Here is a 20,887-nt window from a genome sequence, read left to right on the forward strand (position 1 = left end):
GTTGAGGCAAGGATCCAGAATGAGACACTGACACTGCTTATTCTTGCATCAGTTTATTTCTTTTCTAAAACCAACAACAGATCGTTACAAGACACCAGAATCATTGAGAAACAGGTAATAAATGCTCTGGTGGCACACACTCATCAGTCAGAACTTTGGAACAAGAAAATTAACAGAAACGCGGCTTTTAGGAAAATAGGAGACAGCACGGCAAAGAGGAAATCAGATGTTGAAGGCATCGCAGAAAACATACACTGAGAGAAAAAAAAACAAACAAAAAAGAAAGCATGCCTCCAACATAGCTAGTCATTGCATGAAACGTTGCAATATAGTTAGCATTGGAGGGGCGTTCAAAACGAAGACTCCTCGGAGGGGCAGCGCTTGGCACCGTATGAAAAAGGCGGTGCACTGCCACTGTTAACACAAGTGTACTTCAGCGTCCCTCAATACATTCCGACATAAAACAGGAAACGAGAGGAAAAAGTGAAAAGGAACAGAAGATCACAGCTTTCTCAGGAAAAAAATCGGCCATAGTGGTACAGTCATCATCCTTGATACAAGTTGCTGACTAGTCGCGCTAAACACTGCGTTGCACCTATACAGGCCACCGGAAAGACGTCTTTGCAAAAAACACGACGCTGCAAACACGGTCCAAACGATTGTCCACCATTCAATTTAAAACTGCGCAAAGGCTACTTCGGGTAACTCTACATTAAAAGGCAGGACGTTTCGAGCAAGCTGAGATTATGAGTCCAATTGTTTTTTTCTGCTAAGCGAGACTCGAAGCAATGCGGAAGTCCTCACGGAGAAGCATTTCGTGCGCGAAACAATCTTAACCCGATCTTAACGAGATAGGCACATCGTGATTTGCGACACCGTACACTTGTCCTTGCTAGACCATACACTCGTCCTTGGCAGACCGCACACTCATCCTTTCTAGACCATACACTTCTCCTTGCTAGACTAGTTCAGCATTGCTGCACAGGCGTAAAGTATAGTGGCGTTTCTATTAAACTAGTCTTTACAGGTGGCATTCAAGAGTCTTGTGGACCACCTAGCCGGGCGAGTCATCTCTTTAACATGTGGCACGGAAATGTCGCACACAAGTGCGTGTCGATGGCGTCCATCTCTACGTCTAATACGCTACAAGATTCTGGCTTGTCTGACGTAGCCCTATCTAGGCCAAGGTGTCCGTTGGCATAACACGACAATAATGGTTAATGTAAAGGACGTTATCGTCGGATCTCCCACGGTCACACGCAAGAGGTCCATCTACGAGCGATGCGAACAGAAACGTGCGCAACCGGAACCCTAGCACCACGACGGCCACTTCGGAACGACTCCGCGCCGTCGAAAAAAGAAAAACGAGACGAGTTTTTCCGGAATTAAAAAACAATCCTGTACACGTAAGTACTCGATGCAACAAGTGCGGGTGCTACGTATAGTAAACAACGTGTAGCAGAAGCGTCAAAACACGTCGGGAGGCTTTTTGCGACGGCAGGCAAGCGGGAAGCACTTAAAAAGAGATGTAGCCTCTTCTTGCCGAGTCATTACCGACTGCGGTGGGTGCTTCCGTTTCTCTAACAGAAGATGCTCGCATGACTCCTTTTAGTTTGCTGGAAAGAAAAAAGAAAAGAAAAATTTTTGGAGAGAGAGAGAGAGAGAGAGAAAATGAAGCGGTCGCGGTCCCGATTGCCGAGCATGCAGATATCGCAAATCACATTTTGCATTAACCCAACGGCAAAACCAGGCACGCACATTTGTGCCGGCGGTGATTTCTGTGTGGCAGTCATTAAAATGTGCGAATAAAAGAACACCACTTGGTCGAGCATTTAGAGAGAAAATGTAGAATCCAGACATTCGTATGAACCGTGAATATCATAAGAATTGAAAGTGTGCCAGCATGCGGATATTCAAATCGAATCTCGAGCGCCGTAAAATGCCGCGTATATTCCTTGTCCCAGATTTTAGCATATAAATCTCGCTTCTTGTATTACACTTAGGAGCCTCAATTATGTTATCGTATAACATTCTTTAGCTGAGACCAAGAGTTGCGCCAATATATGTCGTATTTGCATTCACTGTATGCTCTGCATTTTACGGCATATCTGATCGTGAAATGAGGCATGCATTCATGTGCCAGCTGTAAGCACACGCAGTTAGACCCCCCGTCAGTGCATTTTACGGATAAAACGTATTATCAGGAAAATCGTATTAACCGGGAATGCACTGAAATGCATTGCGCAAAGTGACCACAAGTGTCAAATAAATTAGTAGGCCCAAGGAACAACGTGATTGGCCAGTCTGTCTTTTCCTTCTACTTCAACAAATCATCCTGAGCGGATATTAAGGCTAAAATTTTTTGCAACAATTGAGCTGCTGCTTTGGACATTCACAGGCAGTGTTGAACGAAAACGCTGGCATGCAAGTTTCCTCGACTTTGATGGCGTTGCTTCTTGTACGTCGTGCGCAGTAGAAAAAGATTCAAAGGCAGGCAGTAAAGCTGTAATCATGCTCATGACTGGATCTACTTACATTCTAACTCCTGAAAAACACACGACACGTACACAAAAAGAACACGTAAGCAACAGAAAAGCACACACGTAGTGCTGGCCATGCAAGAGGCAAAGCACCAAACACTTTGAGTAAGTACATTTTTCTTAAATTATAATAATAAAAAAGTTGTTAGTCCTGAAAGGCCTGCATGGAATGTAAGAAAGAGCAAGATCGACAAGGTCTTGTAAAAAAAAATGATACGATGCATTAAAACATGCAAATATTATGGCATTACACAAACCTCAATGCAAAAATTAAAAAAAAAACTACATGGCAACTAAATCAAAAATGCTGATATACAAGGATGGGCTGCAAAAGCTATTCAATATGGCCTAACAGCAGTGAATGCAAAAGAAAAAAAATTGACACTAAAAGCATAAAAAGAAAAACTTGGATACTGGGATTAGAGCAGGACATTTTAAACATTCTGGCTTTGTGTTGTTTAACGAGCGCTGTTAGTTTCACCACTCTCTATGCTTTGTTTGTCATTTTCTCGTCACATGTAATCTTGTCACTTTTTGTCCCCTTGTCCAATGTGAATTCCTGTGCTAGTTACAAATACTACAGATTTGTGATCACATCTAGCCAAGTCTAGCACTTTATCGTGTCTTTGTTGTAGGCAGAAAAATACAATGGCACTGCTATACATAAGTTATATGCTTGTATCTTGGGGTCTCTCGTGATTGAAATACTGTGCATGTGTTTCGTTTGTCAACAAGTGCACAAGGACTATAGGGTTGCACCTTTGAATACAACAAGATATAAAAAAAATGGCATAAACAAAACACTATGGAGCAACAAACAACAAGCACTATAACAATGTAAGGGTGGCTACAAAACAATACTCAAGGGTGCAATACAAATGGTGGCTGGCAAAACAGTGAGAGAACGCGTGCGTGTAGCAACAGTGCGCATGCATTGTGCCCCAAAACACAGTTCGTCATGGTAACAGAGGTCTACATTGCCGCCAAAGCCTGTGAGCTCTGGCGAGATAAGAATACTGTCTATATAATGTAGGCACTGCTAGATGGCGTATACACAAAATATAAATAGACACCAAACGGAGGATGTTAATTCTACAAAACAGGCTACCTGAATTGATGCTTTAACAAAAGACACAAAGCTCCAAGTTCTATATTCTGAACTTCATCTTGTGGCGTCACTGCTGTCGTAGTGACGACACGGATTCCACATAACTTCAGTATGCGTTCGAGCAGAAGATGTTAGCAAAAGTTCCACAACAAAGTTAGGGAATTAGTACGAAAAAAAAAAAGCTCTAGGAGAGAGCAGGTGCAGCACTTTAAAAGTAGGCCAGTAGTACTGCCACCCATCTCTCCTGCCCGATCACATATTTAGTAAACTGTACTTCAACTAATGGTGGCAATTCTGGAGCTATTAGAAACCTAATATACAAACCTAACATGACGTAACACTTCCCTCTGCAGTCATTTAAGCATGCATCAATAGGGCTACTCAAACACAAATGTTAATGGTACTCCACAGAACACCAGCAGTCAGAAACGATAGATATCTTAGTAGGAAGGTTGACATCACAGCATCTTTCAGAAAGAGTTTGAAAAAAAAGGTGCGTACAACAAAGTGGTACTGGGAACAAAATGACTGTGCCGGTGCGATCGAGAGAGGACAGCCGCAGGCAGAGAATGTTTTCTTTTTGGGAAGTGCAAGAGAAAACGAAGCAACACGACAAAACTTTGTACTCTGGGTACGACAGTTAGGAGTGAGCGGAGCTGAGCAATAGGTGTTACAAAGATGCAACAAAAACACTGCACTATTCAGCTGGTTTGCCCACAAATACTGATTGGAATGGATAAGAACAAAGAGATTAAAAAAACATGAGATGGCTTCAGGAATGCTTCAGTATACTGGATTAACGTAAAATGAGACACTTCGATATAGTAGCACTTCCTGAAGGTTTTTGTGAAGTGTGGTTTGAAACGGCCATATTTGAGACAAAGATAAGTACCATAAAATGCTAATCAAGTGCCCCCTCCCCCACACAGATACTCCTCTTCTCAATTATCCAGAAATTTTGGATTTGACGCCAACAGGTGGCACTTCAGTCGCATCAGTTCTTTCGACACAGCAAAATTCCCAAGATGACTCAGCGGATTATAATGCTAAGCCAAGATTACAATGCAAAGCCCAGCCAGCACCATGGCGATTCAAAGCTGATGGCATCATCAAATGGAATTCAGTCGAAATAAGCAACAGACGCTCAGTGTACTGGTGTCAAAAAAAAAAAAAAACTAGATATAGGCAGAATGCTGGACTGCAAGAGACAATTTTACAACAGCTCCCGGGCAACAGTGGCACTGCCTCAGGGTGACAAACCTTAACTACATACTCTGGCTGTAAAACCTTCTCATTATTAAGGACAAAAAAATAAATAAAATAAAATAAAGACAACCCCACATTTTCCTGTGATAACTGTGCATCCTGCTACAGTGCACATTTATTGGAAACTGCAAATAAGATGAACTGGAAACTGCAATTCGTCCCGTCCCCGGACCACGATGAATTTTTCAGCTACTAAGAAACTTTTTTCTGAGAAATCCGCATGGATTTCCTTGTACAATCGGGTCATTGTCAATTTTCCTTTCTGAACATTTATTGGAAATATTCAATTTTTTTACCTCCTTCTGTAACTATTGTATCACCCTGCACCTCAAATTCAAAGTGATGCCTGCGCTGAACTTGCTGAAATAAGCGAAACGCATCACAAACACAGCTGCAATGGCAGACGAGAGTGGCAAAACAAAAGCATCTAAAAACAAAAGGTGTCAGTTAACGATGTCTGAGCGGCATACCGATGAACAGATCACAGCTGTGCAGAACTCTATCATGCGGTACGACCCGACGTGCAGGCACGAACGAAGCAGGCAGGCAGGCAGGGTTGTGGCTGTAACAGGTTTTCTGTTGTGCATCATGCGTGGCTGATGTGCTCTTCAGACGCTCTTCGAGGGGGGGTGGGGGAGCCAGGGGGGAATGAGGGGGGGAGGGGGGTGAGGCCAAAAGACGCAACAATCTTAGACCTTTCGACAGTTGGCCTGGAGGTTGTGTGGCGCCTCGTTGAGCTCCTCGAGCTCGTCGCCGGGATCGAGCTCAGACTGTAGCTGGAAGTACTGCTGACTCCGCGTGGGCCACAGCAGATGCGTGATGATGGCGTACGCCAGGAAGTCGGCGCAGGAGCTGATGCCTGCGTGCGTGGAACGGACAAGACAATGATGGAAAAGCGTTGCTCATGTTCAATGAATCAATGAATCAATCAATCAATCAATCAATCAATCAATCAATCAATCAATGGAACTTTATTTTCATGAACAGAAAATTGCGTATTCCCTTGAGGTGCAGCCTTCACATATGTGGACGCAACATGTTTTGGCCAGTTCTTTGGACTACTGGCCAAGACAGAGCGAATGGATGCAATGAACCTTCTGCATAGTCAAGGTGTCTTGCCATAACCTCAATGTTCTGTGCATGACTACAGCCGACCACTTTGGTGAAGACACTACAATGTTTGACAGCTCGGTCGACATGCCGCATTCCAAGACCAACGTCATAAGTATCTTTTTTCTTTACGCTAAATGAATACACCCAAAAACAAGTTACCCATACATTTTCAGCCTACGATTCCATTTATTTTTATGTAAGAATGGAACATGACTTACAGCGGAATTGCAATTTAATTACACACTAATTAGGATTATTTATTAAACCTAGCACAAAACAACATATTACTTGATTTTCTTACTTCGAGTGTGATATCAAGTGCCTTGGAATTATGTTCTGCAAATCTGAGATATTTTCAGACAGTCAATCATAATTTGTGCCGGAAGGGGATATACAAGGATTATTTGGACCAATAGCCTAAAGTGGCTATACTCAGTAACAACCTAAGAGAAACATATACTCCGCCCTCAGAACCGTATGCTCTGCCCTTCACCAGTGAGAGACGGTTGTGGCAGCTTGTGTTTGCTGGAACCGTAAGCACTTTTTCTTGGCTAATGCAAATGCTGTGCATATTAACAGTTGAAGGTTCGTCATTACTACCTAAAACATTACGTTTAACTAAGAAGCGGCGTCAGGATCCCTGACGAAGTTTACCAGAGCGTTCAAGTTCCGACACAAAACCACAGACACAAACGTGTGTCTGTATGGGGAAGTCAACTATCTCAAACACACAGGAAATGCTTGATGCCACAAAAAGGAGTAAGCGCTATTCGATGGAGCAATTATGCGAACTCTCTGTGGGAGGGACAATGACGGCTGTAGGTGGAGCTTACATTTTTTGCTTAGGTTGTAACCGAGTATAGTGGCCAGTCCAACACAATACGCAACAAAGTGCGTACAGGTCAGCTAATAGCAAAGAAAACAAAAGGGAAAAACATGCACCGTATTTATTCGAATCTAAGCCAATGTTTTTTTTTTTTTTTCGAAAAAAAATGCGTGCGAAAGTGGGGGGGTCGGCTTAGGTTCGAGTACAATGATTAAGTTTTTGTTGTTTTCCGGCCTTGCGAATTTCGGGGGTCGGCTTAGAATCGGGGCCGGCCTAAATTCGAGTAAATATGCTGTATACCTGCACACATGTACACGTATACACTTAATACATAGGTATTTACTAAAAAAGAAGCAACGAACACCAACTCAAATGATGTTGTAGGGTTTGTGAAAGAAGGAAAACACTCGCGTGTAAGTTTTGTTAATGTCGTTCTTTCGCGTCCGATCCTGCCCCTGTATAGGTATTGCCACGTGCATTTATTGTCTTATTTTGATGTATTCAGGTTTCACCCAGAAAAACTTCTCAATGCTCGGCGCAGACCGCGCTGCAATGTTTGGAAAGCCTCGCAATTATTTGAGATCATCCTGTTAAGATTACGAACAGGACGCAAATACAGTAGACTGTCAGTAAACGAAAATCTCTTAAACAGAACTGCTGCTTAAACAGAACAACTGCCTCTAATATGATCGGTTTCATACCTGTATTTTGCGTCCCCGTCCATCTCTCTGTAAACAGGACTCTCGTTAAATGGAACATATTTTCATGATGCCTTCAGGTTCCGTTTAATGAGAGTCTACTGTAGTCAAGTTTACTCGAGAGCTTTCATGAGCACCAGCAATAACACTACAACCTTCGATGCTGCATGTATAAATGTCGACACGCCTTACCAGAGATCAGATTACCGACGGCCGACGCTCTATTTGCCGCTATCAGTGTACAGCGTGTATTGCTTGTAATTGACATTTAATTTTTCCGGGCACAAGTTCACCCAAATAAAAAGTTCCGTATTTCCGAGTTCTGCTGGAGCCTTCTTCACCGTCACGTCCCCGTGACAATATATTCGGCGTATTGCCGATAAATCCTTGGCTGGCAGTCTGTGCTCTTCTTTGTCCACATTAAACCTTCGACCGTACGGTACTAGCAGATTGAAACGCGAAAAATTTAGGACTAATGATGGCACCTTTGTTCCCAGCATCTACAGGTCGTGTCATATCAACATAATTTTGACTCGGAACCGTTACATCAGCGCCAACATTACCTTTAGCAGCCAGATGTACAGTGACGTGACGAGCTTATTGCAAGCAATATCTCACAGCATTCGTTATACTAAAAGAATGATGCCGCGTTTCAATCCGTGAGTACTGTACACCTAAGATTATATATCACGAACTAGGTAGCCCAATCAGCTGCCACGTGTAGGGGTTTATCCTGAATACTCTTCATTCTACACAGGATCACATTTAAGGGGACACTACAGTGAAACAATGAATTGGTTTAGATTGACAAGTTGTAATCTGAGAACTCTAATGGCATTAATTTCACCATCATAGGTCTACTAATAGAGGAGAAAATCAAGGCCAAAGTTTCGCACCGAAATCACCGCACGTGATGTCACAGATTTCAAGTGCATTTTTTAATATTTTGGCGACATTGACTCAAGGAAATTATCTGAAACTTGGTATGTTAAGTCTACGCCCCCCCTTCAAAGGATAATTTACTTCATTTTTACCGATCAGGAACTGCGTAGGACCTGGCAGACGCTGTCAAAATATACGACATAACGGCGACTGGTGCATGAACTTTCAAGGTGGTATCGCCACCCGCATCTTCTTTTTGTGTATTTTCTTGCTTGCCAAATGCCTTCTCGTGGCAAGAATGGCAATTTTGCAATTGTGAAAGAGTAATTTACTAATGAGAAAAATCGTTTTTCTTTTCAGTGTCCCTTTAATCCTTCAAGTGAGTGCCCTTTAGCTCATTCAAAAACCTTTCCCCACCCCCCTAAGATTATGTTACGCTGTGCAATGCTACCTAACACAGGATTTGACCACCGAGCTAATGCTTCCCCTTGAAAGTGGGATGTTAATAGTAATAGACGAATGCCCTCGCCTCCCACTCACCAAGTATGAACTTCTGCCTCCAGAGGGCCGACACCTGGAGGGCGATGAGCGCCACCACGGGCAGATAGACGAACCAGCAGAGAAGCCCCGCGCCAAAGTGGAGGTAGAAGCGCAGCTTCCTGTGGTCGTTCTCGTCCATCATGGTCGACCGCAACTCCGTGAGGAACCAGGCGGTCACCACGAGCCGGAAGCAGAGCGAGATCCAGCCCGGATACGTTTGGTACTCGTCAATCTCTTCGATCACGTCCACTTCCGTCTGCAAAGAGGTCGACGGGAAGAAGTGATTAGATGTTGGCAGGCAGCGTCAACTTGAGCAACGGTCGAGGTGCAATGACTGTTGGGGTTCGCAAGGTCATCGAGTTCTGCAATGCTGGTGGCATGGACCAATCTGAAAGGACACTGCTGCGCTGTGAATTAAGCAAAAATAACAAAATAGAATCACTGCTATGTTGCCATATGATGATATGCCCTGGTATCCCTTGTTACGAAAAATAGGCAACAAAACTGAACTACTCTGAATAAACTTATCGAGCAATATCAGAACAATACAGATGTAAGATAGAAAAAAAAACATGCAATGCAGTTGTACATGTGTTATTTCATAATACATTGCACTCGGCAATATTAAACCATGTTTACTTCACTGTGCATGTTACAATGTAACAAGATTACCATGCAGCAGCATTCTAATGCCAAAGCATACAAACAAGTGCCCCATCAGTGAAGCATGGGATAGTGGCACTATATTCCCTTTCTTCACACAAACAGGTACTAATACGAATGGCTTACTTATGCCTGCAAGCTCACTGACCTGTATTCAATGGGTATGAGGGCCTCTCTTGCTCTTGTCAATACCTGTCAATAAAGGTCTCATAGCCCACTATCTTTGAAATTCTCGTGAATAAAAGTGGTAGAGATTCTACCAAAAACAAAGACAGGAAGGCTCCAAAAATCAAGTTCTCCCTATCTCAGCTGCCATTAGTTTTGTTAATTGCACAACTACCGAGAAAGCTTCAGCAACATTGATGTGATGAAACGTGCGGCAATAGTATCAGATTTCGAGAATGCATTTTGTGAGAGGAGCCTCGTCTTGTAATACAGCGCAAACACACAAGGACACAGTGAGGTGCGGACAAATGAGCACTGGAAACGCACGTTTCCCGCTTATATAGAGGATTGAGTGCATTTCTAGGTCATGAATGCAAGAACTCTTTGCAGCCTTTGCAGGACTTACCTACTATGTAAAAAAAAAATCCAGCCAGCTCCGCTTCGCAAACACTGTCGAAACAGCGAAGCTGATACCCTCCTTCATCAGGCTATATCAAATTTCCATGTTTTTCAAGTCTTCCCATCGTTGGCACAGCGACGACATTGCCGTTCCTGCATCAGCTCTTGCTGAAGCTAACATTGGGCGGCTTCTTCCTCGGAAGCAGTCTTGGCCATTATGTAAGTGCAAGCTCACCAAGAACCAACGCCCTCCTTTATACTCCTCCGAGACACTTACTGACCTGCTTCTCGCAAAACAGCTGGATTCCTCCGCTGAGCCTCACTCTCGCCCCTCTTGACACGCCTCTCATTGGTCCACTCTGTACACAAGGCCTCACTCTCCCCCTTCCTGGCGTGCCTCTCATTGGTTGACTCGTCAAGCTTCACCTTCGCCACTCTCGGCACGGCGCAGCCCTTCCTTTCCCTACGAGGCCCCATTCTCGCCACACTGCGATGCCACGTGATCAGCGCTACACCATTGGACGGGGAAGCCTCGACTAAGAACAGCTTCGCTGTTACAAAAATCCAGTAAAGCACGAAACATTGAACAGGGGCTCACCATGTTCCAGACGTAGAGCAGGATCTGTATGCAGCTGTAGACCAGCCAAATGCAGAACAGTACTGGCTTCCATGTCAGCTCTGTACGTGTGATGGCCCAACCTTTGGCAAGTAGCAGCAGAAGCAGCATGAAGAGAGACTGCGCAAATATGAGAAAAAAAAAAGAGAATGTAATGGCATTTTCTTTACACATGAACAGCGGTACGCAGCCCAAGGCAGTCCACACAGTTAAAACGACAATGCAATATGAAATGAAACGTGCAACATTAAGAGAAAAGATGACTGCAAAGTGGGTCAGGGAACAAACGGGTGTTAAGGACATCTTTGACGAAATCAAGAAGAAATGGGCATGCGCAAGGTATGTAGCGCGAGGGCGAGGGCAAGAAGACCGCTGGTCATTAGGAGTAACAGACTCAATTCCAAGAGAAGGCAAGCGCATGAGAGGGAGGAAGAAAGTTAGGTGGGCAGATGAGATCAAGAAGTCTGCGGAGATAACATGGCTGCAGCAAGCATAGGATTGGGTTAATTGGAGCAACGTGGGAGAGGCCTCTGCCCGGCAGTGATTATAGTCAGGCAGATGATGATGTAATGTGACTTGCCAGGCAAGCCTTTTTCAGCTCACCTGTGAATAGCTGCACATCCTCTTAGAGGTCCCGCCTCTTAGGAAAACTTAGTTATTTACAAACACTGTATTGAACGATTTACGAACCTGGGACAGCATGTAGCTGACGTCGCCCACGATCCCGAGCGACGGGACGCCGTCGCCGTCCATGGCAAAGATTGCGAGGTGCGTGATTGTCCACAGGAACGAGAGGAGTTGCAGGGTGAGGGCAGCCGTGAAGAGTCGCGTGACCAGGTGCTTCTGTCGCATGACAGCGTACACTTGCAGTCCTGCCAGGACCAGGTAGAGGAGGAAGAAGAGGAGAACCCTCTCCAGGCTGCCCTGTGGACGAAAGCGAGAAGGAAGAGACGTTAGGGAGTTTTAGATGGCAGGAATTAAGATGGCAAGGAGTTTTAGAGAAATTAAGGAGTTTCAAATGTCAGGGTGATGTTAGGAAGAGCTAGAGGGACATGTCTGCCCTGTGGTCAAAAGCAAGAAGGAAGACACATTAGGGAGTTCTACATTGCAGGAATTAGGATGACAGGCAGTTTTAGAGACGTAGAGTTTAGCATAGCAGGGTGATGTTAGGAAGATCTAAGTTACATGATAGTCCTGTGGACAAATGATAGAAGAGACATTAGAGAGTTTTAGGTCACAGGAAGTAAGATGGCAGGGAGTTTCAAATGGCAGGGTTCTGTTGAGAAGAGTTAAAAGTTTTACAGGGATTATGAAATAGGGGATTTTTTCGGAGAATTGACATTATGATGTAAGAGAGATATAGAGGGTGATGGCATAAGAGAGTTTTAAGTTGCAGGAATCAAGATGGCAGGAAGTTTTAGGAAAATTAGGTAGTTTCAGATGGGGGGGGGGGTGATGTTAGGAAGACCTAGAGGGACATGACGCCCATGTGGACAATAGCAAGAAGGAATATATATTAGGGAGTTTTATATTGCAAGAATTAAGATTGCAGGGATCTTTAGGAAGATCAGGGAGCTTCAGATTGCAGGGTGATGTTAGAAAGAGTTAGAGGGACATTAACATTGAGATTTCTACAGGGATCATGAAATAGGGGACTTTTTGGGACAACAGACGTTATGACAGAAGTTACATGAGAGAGATTTAGACGGTGATGGCATGACGGAGTTTTAGAAACAGCGCAAGAGAGTTTTAGAAGAAAAGTCAGTAAAAGATGTTAGGAAGATTAGAGGTGTTGCAGTAGGGAGATTTAGGACTAATGGAAATGCATGAAAGTTTTAGAAGGAAGCAACATTAGACATGAGGGAGATCAAAAGTGGTGACAACATCGGGGAGATTTAGAGAGCCTCATGGTGTTATGGCATGAGAGAGACCTTGAGGTCTGACAACATTAGAGAGCCTCAGAAATAATGGCACCACAAGGGTGTTGTAGAACAGAAGTTAACATTAGGAAGATTCAGAGGGAACGACAAAATTACCTAAGGAGCCTTAAACGTGAAGTTGTCGTTAGGAGGGTTTTTAGGAAAGGCAGATCCTAATAAACTAAAATTTTAAGCAGGTCATCCACCCTGCATACCAGTGAGTGAGAACAGGGTATAACCCATGCTGCATGTCACCAGCAACCATCACAGAGCAGGTTAACTTGGAAACTTAATTTCTTTAAAAGGACTGTAAATGCAAACATTATGTTAAGCTAAACTGATATTTTAATGCCCCGAACATGTCCTACTTAAACACTGGAAGAAAAATACAGCAACGACCAATAAAAAAATGTGTTTACTGAATTTACATATAAAATAAAATGCATGCGGCCAATTTCAATGAATTTTCAGCAGTAGAATCCACGGATCTTCATGCTGCTGTGTTGCACTTTTGACAAATACTGTGCTGCCCCTTCTGTGGGGGTCGTCTCTCTTTTATTTTTTTCAAAGTAGACAATCAACGGCCTTCAAGATTCAGTGGAACGGTTGTGGCACAATCTCTGAGGCCACTAGACAGCAAGGATCTGTCACAACGCACAATTTCCAGCACTACCAGTGCCAGTCACATAAGAGAGCACCATTAGCTCTGGGGAATTTTAATTTGAGAGGAATTACGTCACGACCTACGTTGTGATTTTTTAAACTTGTTGACACAAAATGGCGAGGTTTATGCATGGGAATTTGAAGAGTTTAGGGAATGACTCATTGTTTACCTCAGTTGAGTGCACTGTAATTTAGAAAAACAGGCGCTTTTGTATACAGCCACAATAAGAACCCTAATGTCCTATGTGGAATTCGTGACTGCATCATTGCACTTAGCAACAGAACACACCTTCCATTACGTACTCTGCCAAATTGAATCCGGTCATGCCAGACACTGGGACCAATCAGAAAAGGTTTGGCTACCCTTCAAGCCAATCAGAGAAGACACAGCGAACATGACATTGCCCGGAATATCTTCTTCCCCTCCCATTCAATTTACTCTCATTGTCTGAGATCTTTGTAAACCTGTTTTGAAAGATTGGCAGGTGAGGTCGGTGACAATGCATGGAGCCAGAGCGCACACATCTTTGCAAAGAAGCAAAACAGATCAAAAGTTTAAGAAACGTACCTGCTGCTCGAAGGAGAACTGGTATTCGAAAACATTGTGCGAGGGGGCGGCCGGGTTGCCATTCACAAGCCAGATGTCGTACGCTATCTCAATGTCTTCGTCGACCGAGTCTTTCCACTTGCAGTCTTTGCCCTTGCCTTCCCGGTAGCACGAGACCATGCTGACGTACCAAAACCTAAAACACGGAAAAGGCAAGAGCATTGCAACATGCCCATAAAGTAATTAACAGATTGCGAAAAATTCAGCCAGTTGCATGCCGTGCTAACCATTGGACAGTGAAGCCATAATGACAACGATGATGACTTTCAGTACAAAAAATGTCGTCATTCTCATTTCAAGCATCGTCATATTGTTTCATTTATTTGAAAAAAAGCATCATCATCATTTATGTAGATACTACTACTATCTTATGATAGTGCTACTACTACTACTACTACTACCACCACTATGAGACGACGGCAAGAGCACAGGGTAGACTAAGCCAGCCTCACTGTCAAACATTAATTAATAACAAATCACTAGAAAACATGCGTGCCTTCTATGAGCGTTAACCATAACTTGTCTGTCCAGTAATCATGCTGTTAATGTTTATGCTCGACTCTGTTTCACAAGCCTTAGATCAATAGTTCAATCATATCTCTTGCAGTAATCGTGACTACAAAGTGGTCGTTTTCACATGCCACACTAACACATACTACTTTGGCTCCTTATCCTCCATAGCAGCAGCAAATGGGATTCCCTTGATCCTTACATAGCAATGATTACTGACACTTTCACCGTCAAGAATGTTCTTAGTGATATTTTGTAACACCACTCCTCTCTAATGCCTTAGGGCACGGAAAGCATGAAAATACCTTATCATTATCATTGTGATGTCTGGCAATAGTCTGGAGCACAACGAGCAAATAATAGCGCAATTGTGTGTCAAATTCCTGCTCTGTATATACGTGGGGAAACTGTGAAAAGCATGCGGTACACAACATGGAACTCGCGTGCAGCGGTCATCTTAGCTTCAAACACCTCCTGTAACATGTGGATATATACCCATACCATTTTAGTTATGCGACTCCCCACTACATCAAACCTAAATCACTAAAACAAAGCTAACACAAGCTACAGTTGTGGCGCAGAAAAAATGCAGCTTAAACTGACGACAGACATTGCTGTAAGTCCACTGAACTTTCTTGCCACATACATTTAAGAACCTCTTTCAGAAGGAAGTGAACAGGCCAGGAGAATGTGTTCCAGAACATGACCTATATGTTACAAAGAAAAGCAATATGTTCTACTGAACAGGAGTTTCATTTATTGACAAAATATATGGGGATGCAGCAGTCAGGTATGAAACAAACTAAATCTGAGGCAGTTATGTTGAGGCAGCAGTTCCGTTTAATCTGTCTCCATTTATAGAGATTCATCTGTATTGTCATGTACTGTAACATTGACCAATACAGCAGCCAAGGCATTAGGTCAGCATTAAACTTTTTATTGAACCAACATGAGCACTGTAAAAGCAAGCTAACTTTGAAAGCACAATAGCAGCAAGAGCAGTTGTCAAAATCTTATCTGCGGTTCAATTGCACATGCGTCATTATGCATGAGTCATTGTAGTATGCTCAAGCACAATCACTGCACACAGTCTGATTAGATAAGAACTCAGGACAAAACTTGAGAAGGTTTGATTTACAAAGACAACCTTTATATTGAGTCTGACGCTAATAGTTTCACAAGTCAGCGAAAACTGGCTGCCGGGGAAGAAAAACTGTGCGTGTTAATACAAAAAAGAACAATCTGAAAATCTGCACATTCTTTTGCAAAGATAAAAGAACAAGAAGCAGGTGTTCACAAGAAAAATATACCCAAAATAAAATGTTCTCTCATTCAAATACAGCGGGAAAACTAGGCCAGTTTTCTGACAAGAGAAAGAATATGAATAAGTAAAATAATATAAATGCAGACCAACTGTTTCCCGTTTCCATGCTGAGATTGCCATTTCTTTTTTCATACACTGCATTCACTCTGGAAAGTTGTACAGACGAGCTACGCTGCAGCAATACATTGTGTAAGAAAAACAGCTGTCAGATATGCTAGTAACAGAACAGTGCCCTTGTTTTGAGTATAGAAGAGTGATGATACGTGACTCGCCCAATTCTCGTTCCAGGTATCGCCTGAAAAAGCAGTTTTCGAGAACTGCACGTATTTGAAACCATCTTTTTTTTTTACAATATGATGTGCAGCACAAGCAGCCGATGCGACATAACAAAATGGCAGGCTGTGACAACGCGGTGTTTTAATGCTTGCAACGTAGTACTTAGCTAGTTATGTACTGTGCATTTCGAAAAGAGTTGTGCGGAAATTTTGAACAGATCAATGGTGGTTGATAGCGTGAATTTAATTCTTAAGTCTAACTTAGACTTATCAAGCTCGTTAGAAAGTATAAAAACATTGCTAAAAAGGCAAAAAAAGGAGGTAGACACCTTTCTTACCAAGTGGCCCAATCTTCAAAGCTAGCCGACAATTTGTAAGCTGGATCATTCAATGATGCGAGTGTTACTTGTGCAAGAAAGCAGAATGTAATATTACCTAATGAGCATTTTCCCTAATAGGCTATTAAACTAATTACTTGAGATTGAAAAGCACATTTCTACTGGTTGAATTGGAAAGCTAAGCTTCTGTGGTGACCTATACAATTTTCTTCACACTGGCAGAGTGGCATTTTGAGCGACAGGTCTGTCCTTCAGTGCAGATGTTATACAACGCACGCTCGTTGAAATGCCACGCAAGATTGGAACATAACAGTGCCGAAGGTTGTACGACATAGTAGCCAAAGCAGATAGATGAGAAGCAGTAAACACTGTTAACTGGACTAATTGCCACTCTGGTCTGATATTGATCATCTCAGTAATGACATTTCACCAAAACGGGTAAACCTAAAAGATAGACCTTCACCTCTTTCCAGTTGCACAATAAAAGGTCGACTTATACAGAAAAGTAGTGAACATGTTCATTACCAATACGTGTCAGTGTGTCACTGGTTTTCTATGAAGCATCTACGTCCTAGTTAAATTTATTAGAAATCGCGTTATCAGTATTCACCTGGAGGTACTGCTTTCAATGAAAACAGCCATCTCTTATATTAAAATTAATAATTGTTGGGGTTTTACATCCCAAAACCATCATAATTATGAGGGACGCCATAGTGGAGTGCTCAGGAAATTTCACCCACCTGGGATTCTTTAGTGTGCACCTAAACCGAAATACACGGGACTCTAGCATTTAGCCTCCATTGAAATGTGGCCGCCACGATCGGCATTCGATCTCGCTAACACAGGGCCAGCAGTCTTATTTTAAAATTAAACCTACAACTTACAACGGAGCAAGAGCACTTGATCTGCAAGTCGCCGCCATCCGACAAGACTCTTTGAGAGAAGGTATGAACAAGCACTAGCTTCCCCTCTGCTGAAAAACTTTGGGGGCTTCCACTCAATTTAAAAAAAAAATAAATCCTCCTAAACTGATCAACTGTTGCTTTAACTTATAGTAAGTGAGGATGCTTTAAGTATTATTTAGGTGCTCTCTTTAACAGTATCTTCAAGTTTGACTTTCGAAAAGGCGAGATGACCTTTTTAGATGGCGTACCTGAATACACAACTAGGCCATACGTGTCGGAGCCCCCTTTCCCTTCCCACAAACACAAGTTTCCACATTCAAGCTCCCCATTTTTTTTCTTTTTTTATGGACACTGCAACAGAGGCCAGTTTGTGACAAGCAGGCTTATCACTCAGGTGTGCAGAATCACACAGGCACGCGCATACGCTTCTGGGTGGAAGCTTTATCAACACGTACAGTAAAGCGAAGAAAAGAAAACAAAGATAAACGAAAAATGGGCCCTCGCAAGCATAGTATCTCATATGGACCAGCCCAAAGGTCTGCGGATGTGATAGCAACAGATTTGGAGGGGGCAATGGCCACGGCATTTATTACGTGCGAGTGTGTGTACGCATGCATACCCGCACACACACACACATATATATATATATATATATATATATATATATATATATATATATATATATATATATATATATATATATATATGTATATATATATATATAGACACACACTACTCGACCCATCGCGATACCACTTCCTTTTCCGCGCCAGTGTAACATATTCCGCCCATCGAACCACTTGTGCGCGGGCCTCTCTCGCAGCGGATTGACCCAGAATCGGCGAAACTACGCTGGGTACTACAGACGCTGAGGACGCGCCAGACTGGAACTACCTGTTGTAAACCGCGCGCGCTCGTTTTTTCCGCGCTTCCTGGTTTGTTTCCAGGGCCGAAATTGAAAACGCGCCGCCGTCAGTCCCCCCCCCCCCCCCCCCCCCCGTTTCACTTTCCTTCTCTTTTTTTTTTTTTTTTGCTACGCATTAGCGACAGTCTAGACGAATACGTTACACACCCATTACTGCTCTCCCCCACATATTTAGGTTGCTTCCTTTCTTGTCGCCGCGTAGCGGACATGTCTAGACGTGCGATAGACCACGCGACCTCCTCTAGACGTGTTCTAGACTTCAGATCAACTCAACGCGCGCCGTCCGCTCTCTCTGCTAGCGTTCCTGGCCATGCATATTTGACCAAAAAACAAACAAAAAAAACATTTGATTACCATGGTTCGCCACAAGCCGCGGCTGTGTGTGACACAAATCTCCGCGTCGATGTGTGCCGCTTCAAAAGAAAAAAAAAACGACAAAAAAAGCCGAGCAAATGAAAACATTGACAACCGCCGCAACAACAAGCGTGATGATTACAGCTTGCATGCAACTTCCGTCCACAGAACGAACGGAACGGATGGCGCGTTTGTTACAGCACACGTTTGCACAACGTACGCATATAATATTTACAGTGTCGACAAGATCTACGGCGAACACCTCTCATTAGTATTCAAGCCAGTGAACCTAGAACGTTTATTCTACTTCTCGAGGCAAATGTCCATCATGAAGTCTACTAATGGCTTCGACAATCACAATAATAATTTTCCGAACTACGTATTAAAGATCGGCTTCTGTCAGCTCCTTGAATACCCTGAGGTCTTCTGTGTCGAAAAAAAGTTGAAAGTCAGCACTTGTCCGTGTCAGCTCTCTTTTCGTGCACTCGTGTTTATTCCCGCGCTGTTGAAATTTCCTTTACGATGAACTACCAACTTGCCCAAACCCTTACGTTAAGCGAAAAAAAAAAAAAGAAATTTCAGGACAATTTTAGGACAGTACACGTACTGTCCTAATTCAACCCAGCTGCCTTATTCACTCAACAATCTAACTCGTATGTGATGCAACCTCGAAAACGGTTCCGCTGTACTCCGCGCGCTCCGTTGGATCATCGCTCTCTCCAACCTCATTCCCGCGCGCACGGAAGCACTTGACTTTCGCAATTGCACCGCGCACACATGGCATGGGTGTATGTAGCAGGATGTTTACAAGCCGAACGGGTTGAGTTGTGGGCTAACTCGCAGGTGCGCGCGAGCGCGTGCCAATTAGCATACCGCGAGTGAAACTACAACGACTGAAGACAAAAAACGTTAAGAGGGCCCGCACGGGCCTAAACAGAGTGAGTTATATATGCGCGGTCGCAAACATTAGAAAGACGCGTGCCTGCTGGCTCGATGTCCTAGATGAGCTGTAATAGGGGCCGGCTATGCAGTTGATTATACAGGTTGTCTCGCGTAATCGCGCTGTAACGACGTGCTGCAGGGCCGTATATTCGGGTGAACACAGCTGCGCAGGCACGACACGGAATGCGGAGAACTGTTTTGTTGTTGATGTTGAATGACGTTAAGTCAAGCTCCGTGTTTACGCGAATGCGGTCGCTAGAACACGGAATGACAGGTCGACCGCTCGCTCATCCTGTGTGGTGCTCTTAAATTATTACGAACAGTCGTGCCAAATCGGGCCCTATAGTTTCTGTTTTTACTGAGGTCACGATCAAGACAGGCAGCTTGTCAGTGGTTTCCTCGGCTGCTGACCCGAAGGTCGCTGGATCGAATCCCTGCCGCGGCGGCCGCATTTTCGCTGGAGGCGCGACAATGGTTGAGGCCTGTGTAATTAGATTTAGATGCACATTAATGAACGGCCAGGTGGTCAAAATTTCCGGAGACCTAACGGCGTTTCTCACAAGCAGGTCGTTAAACTCCAACAATCAAGATAGCCAGCTTACCGAGCTTGATGAAGATCGCGTACGGTGTAGGTGAACTGGTGGCCGGCGACTACGCGACTGGGCTTGTCCTCGTCCTCGCATAGCTTTCCAGTCGCGCAGGGTACGTTCCGGAGAAAGTCCTGCGTGCCGTTGGGGTTGCAGTTGCTGTCGAAGGCGACCCGGTTGATGCCGGCGAACATGAGGTCGCAGACTGACGCCGAGCTGCCGTCAGCGTAGCCCTGCGTCCGATTGCCGTAGAAGGCCAGGAAGTTGTCCCTGTCGGCGACCACAAGCGTGCCACGGTGCGTGAGGTCGCCTCTCTTTGCCGAAGTCGCTGTGACGTTGCCGTAGATGTAGCCGAGCGTGTTTTCGTGGTCATGCCGGTCGGTCTTCTTGAAGCCGAACTTTGCGAGGAAGGTGAAGAACTGTCCCGTGCGGAAGGTGCCCCGCAGGTGAAGGCACTGCGCACTCCATGCGGTAGCGGCGAGTAGCAGGAACACGGCACGAAGAAGGCGCATCGGTAGCAGTGGGCGGGAGTGGTGAACTAACGATGATGACGGCTCGCCTTTTCTATGCTGACGACCTTAACTGGACTTGCGGAGACATCGTCGCGACGCACCACACTGATGGGGCGTCGTTTCTTCACGTCGGAGGCATTACGACCGCGACGTATACCCGCGTCCTCTCACTTGAGGCGGTCGAGCAAACACAAGCCCGCACCCGCAGCT

The 20,887-nt window shown here is 44.2% G+C and overlaps 1 protein-coding gene across 2 annotated transcripts; it reads right to left on the reverse strand.

Annotated features, from left to right (window-relative positions):
* Nucleotides 1–39: 39 nt before the first annotated feature.
* LOC119373641 (integral membrane protein GPR180) lies at nt 40–20,829 on the reverse strand. Of its 2 annotated transcripts, none has more exons than XM_037643694.2 (7): nt 20,181–20,829; nt 13,967–14,141; nt 11,507–11,740; nt 10,799–10,936; nt 8,974–9,229; nt 5,610–5,773; nt 40–1,616 (listed from the first exon to the last, which is right to left on the reverse strand). In XM_037643694.2, the coding sequence occupies exons 1-7, from the start codon at nt 20,675–20,677 to the stop codon at nt 1,581–1,583; spliced, it is 1,500 nt and encodes a 499-aa protein (XP_037499622.1). In that variant the 5' UTR covers nt 20,678–20,829; the 3' UTR covers nt 40–1,580. The 2 variants fall into 2 exon arrangements, with proteins under 2 accessions (XP_037499622.1, XP_049276265.1); XM_049420308.1 differs by having other exon boundaries at nt 5,600–5,773.
* Between the last annotated feature and the right edge of the window lie 58 nt (nt 20,830–20,887).

Source organism: Rhipicephalus sanguineus, chromosome 11 (assembly GCF_013339695.2).
Source record: "Rhipicephalus sanguineus isolate Rsan-2018 chromosome 11, BIME_Rsan_1.4, whole genome shotgun sequence".
NCBI lineage: Eukaryota > Metazoa > Arthropoda > Arachnida > Ixodida > Ixodidae > Rhipicephalus > Rhipicephalus sanguineus.

What these genes read in the sequence shown, in the direction of transcription:
- LOC119373641 (XM_037643694.2), bottom strand. Translation starts at nt 20,677, where the DNA reads ATGCGCCTTCTTCGTGCCGTGTTCCTGCTACTCGCCGCTACCGCATGG. An exon ending in AGTTCTCCTTCGAGCAGCAG is followed by an intron (nt 11,741 to 13,966) that starts GTACGTTTCTTA and finishes TTTCGTCCACAG; the next exon opens with GGCAGCCTGGAGAGGGTTCT. An exon ending in TCCAGGCCAACTGTCGAAAG is followed by an intron (nt 1,617 to 5,609) that starts GTCTAAGATTGT and finishes TTTTCTTTCCAG; the next exon opens with CAAACTAAAAGGAGTCATGC.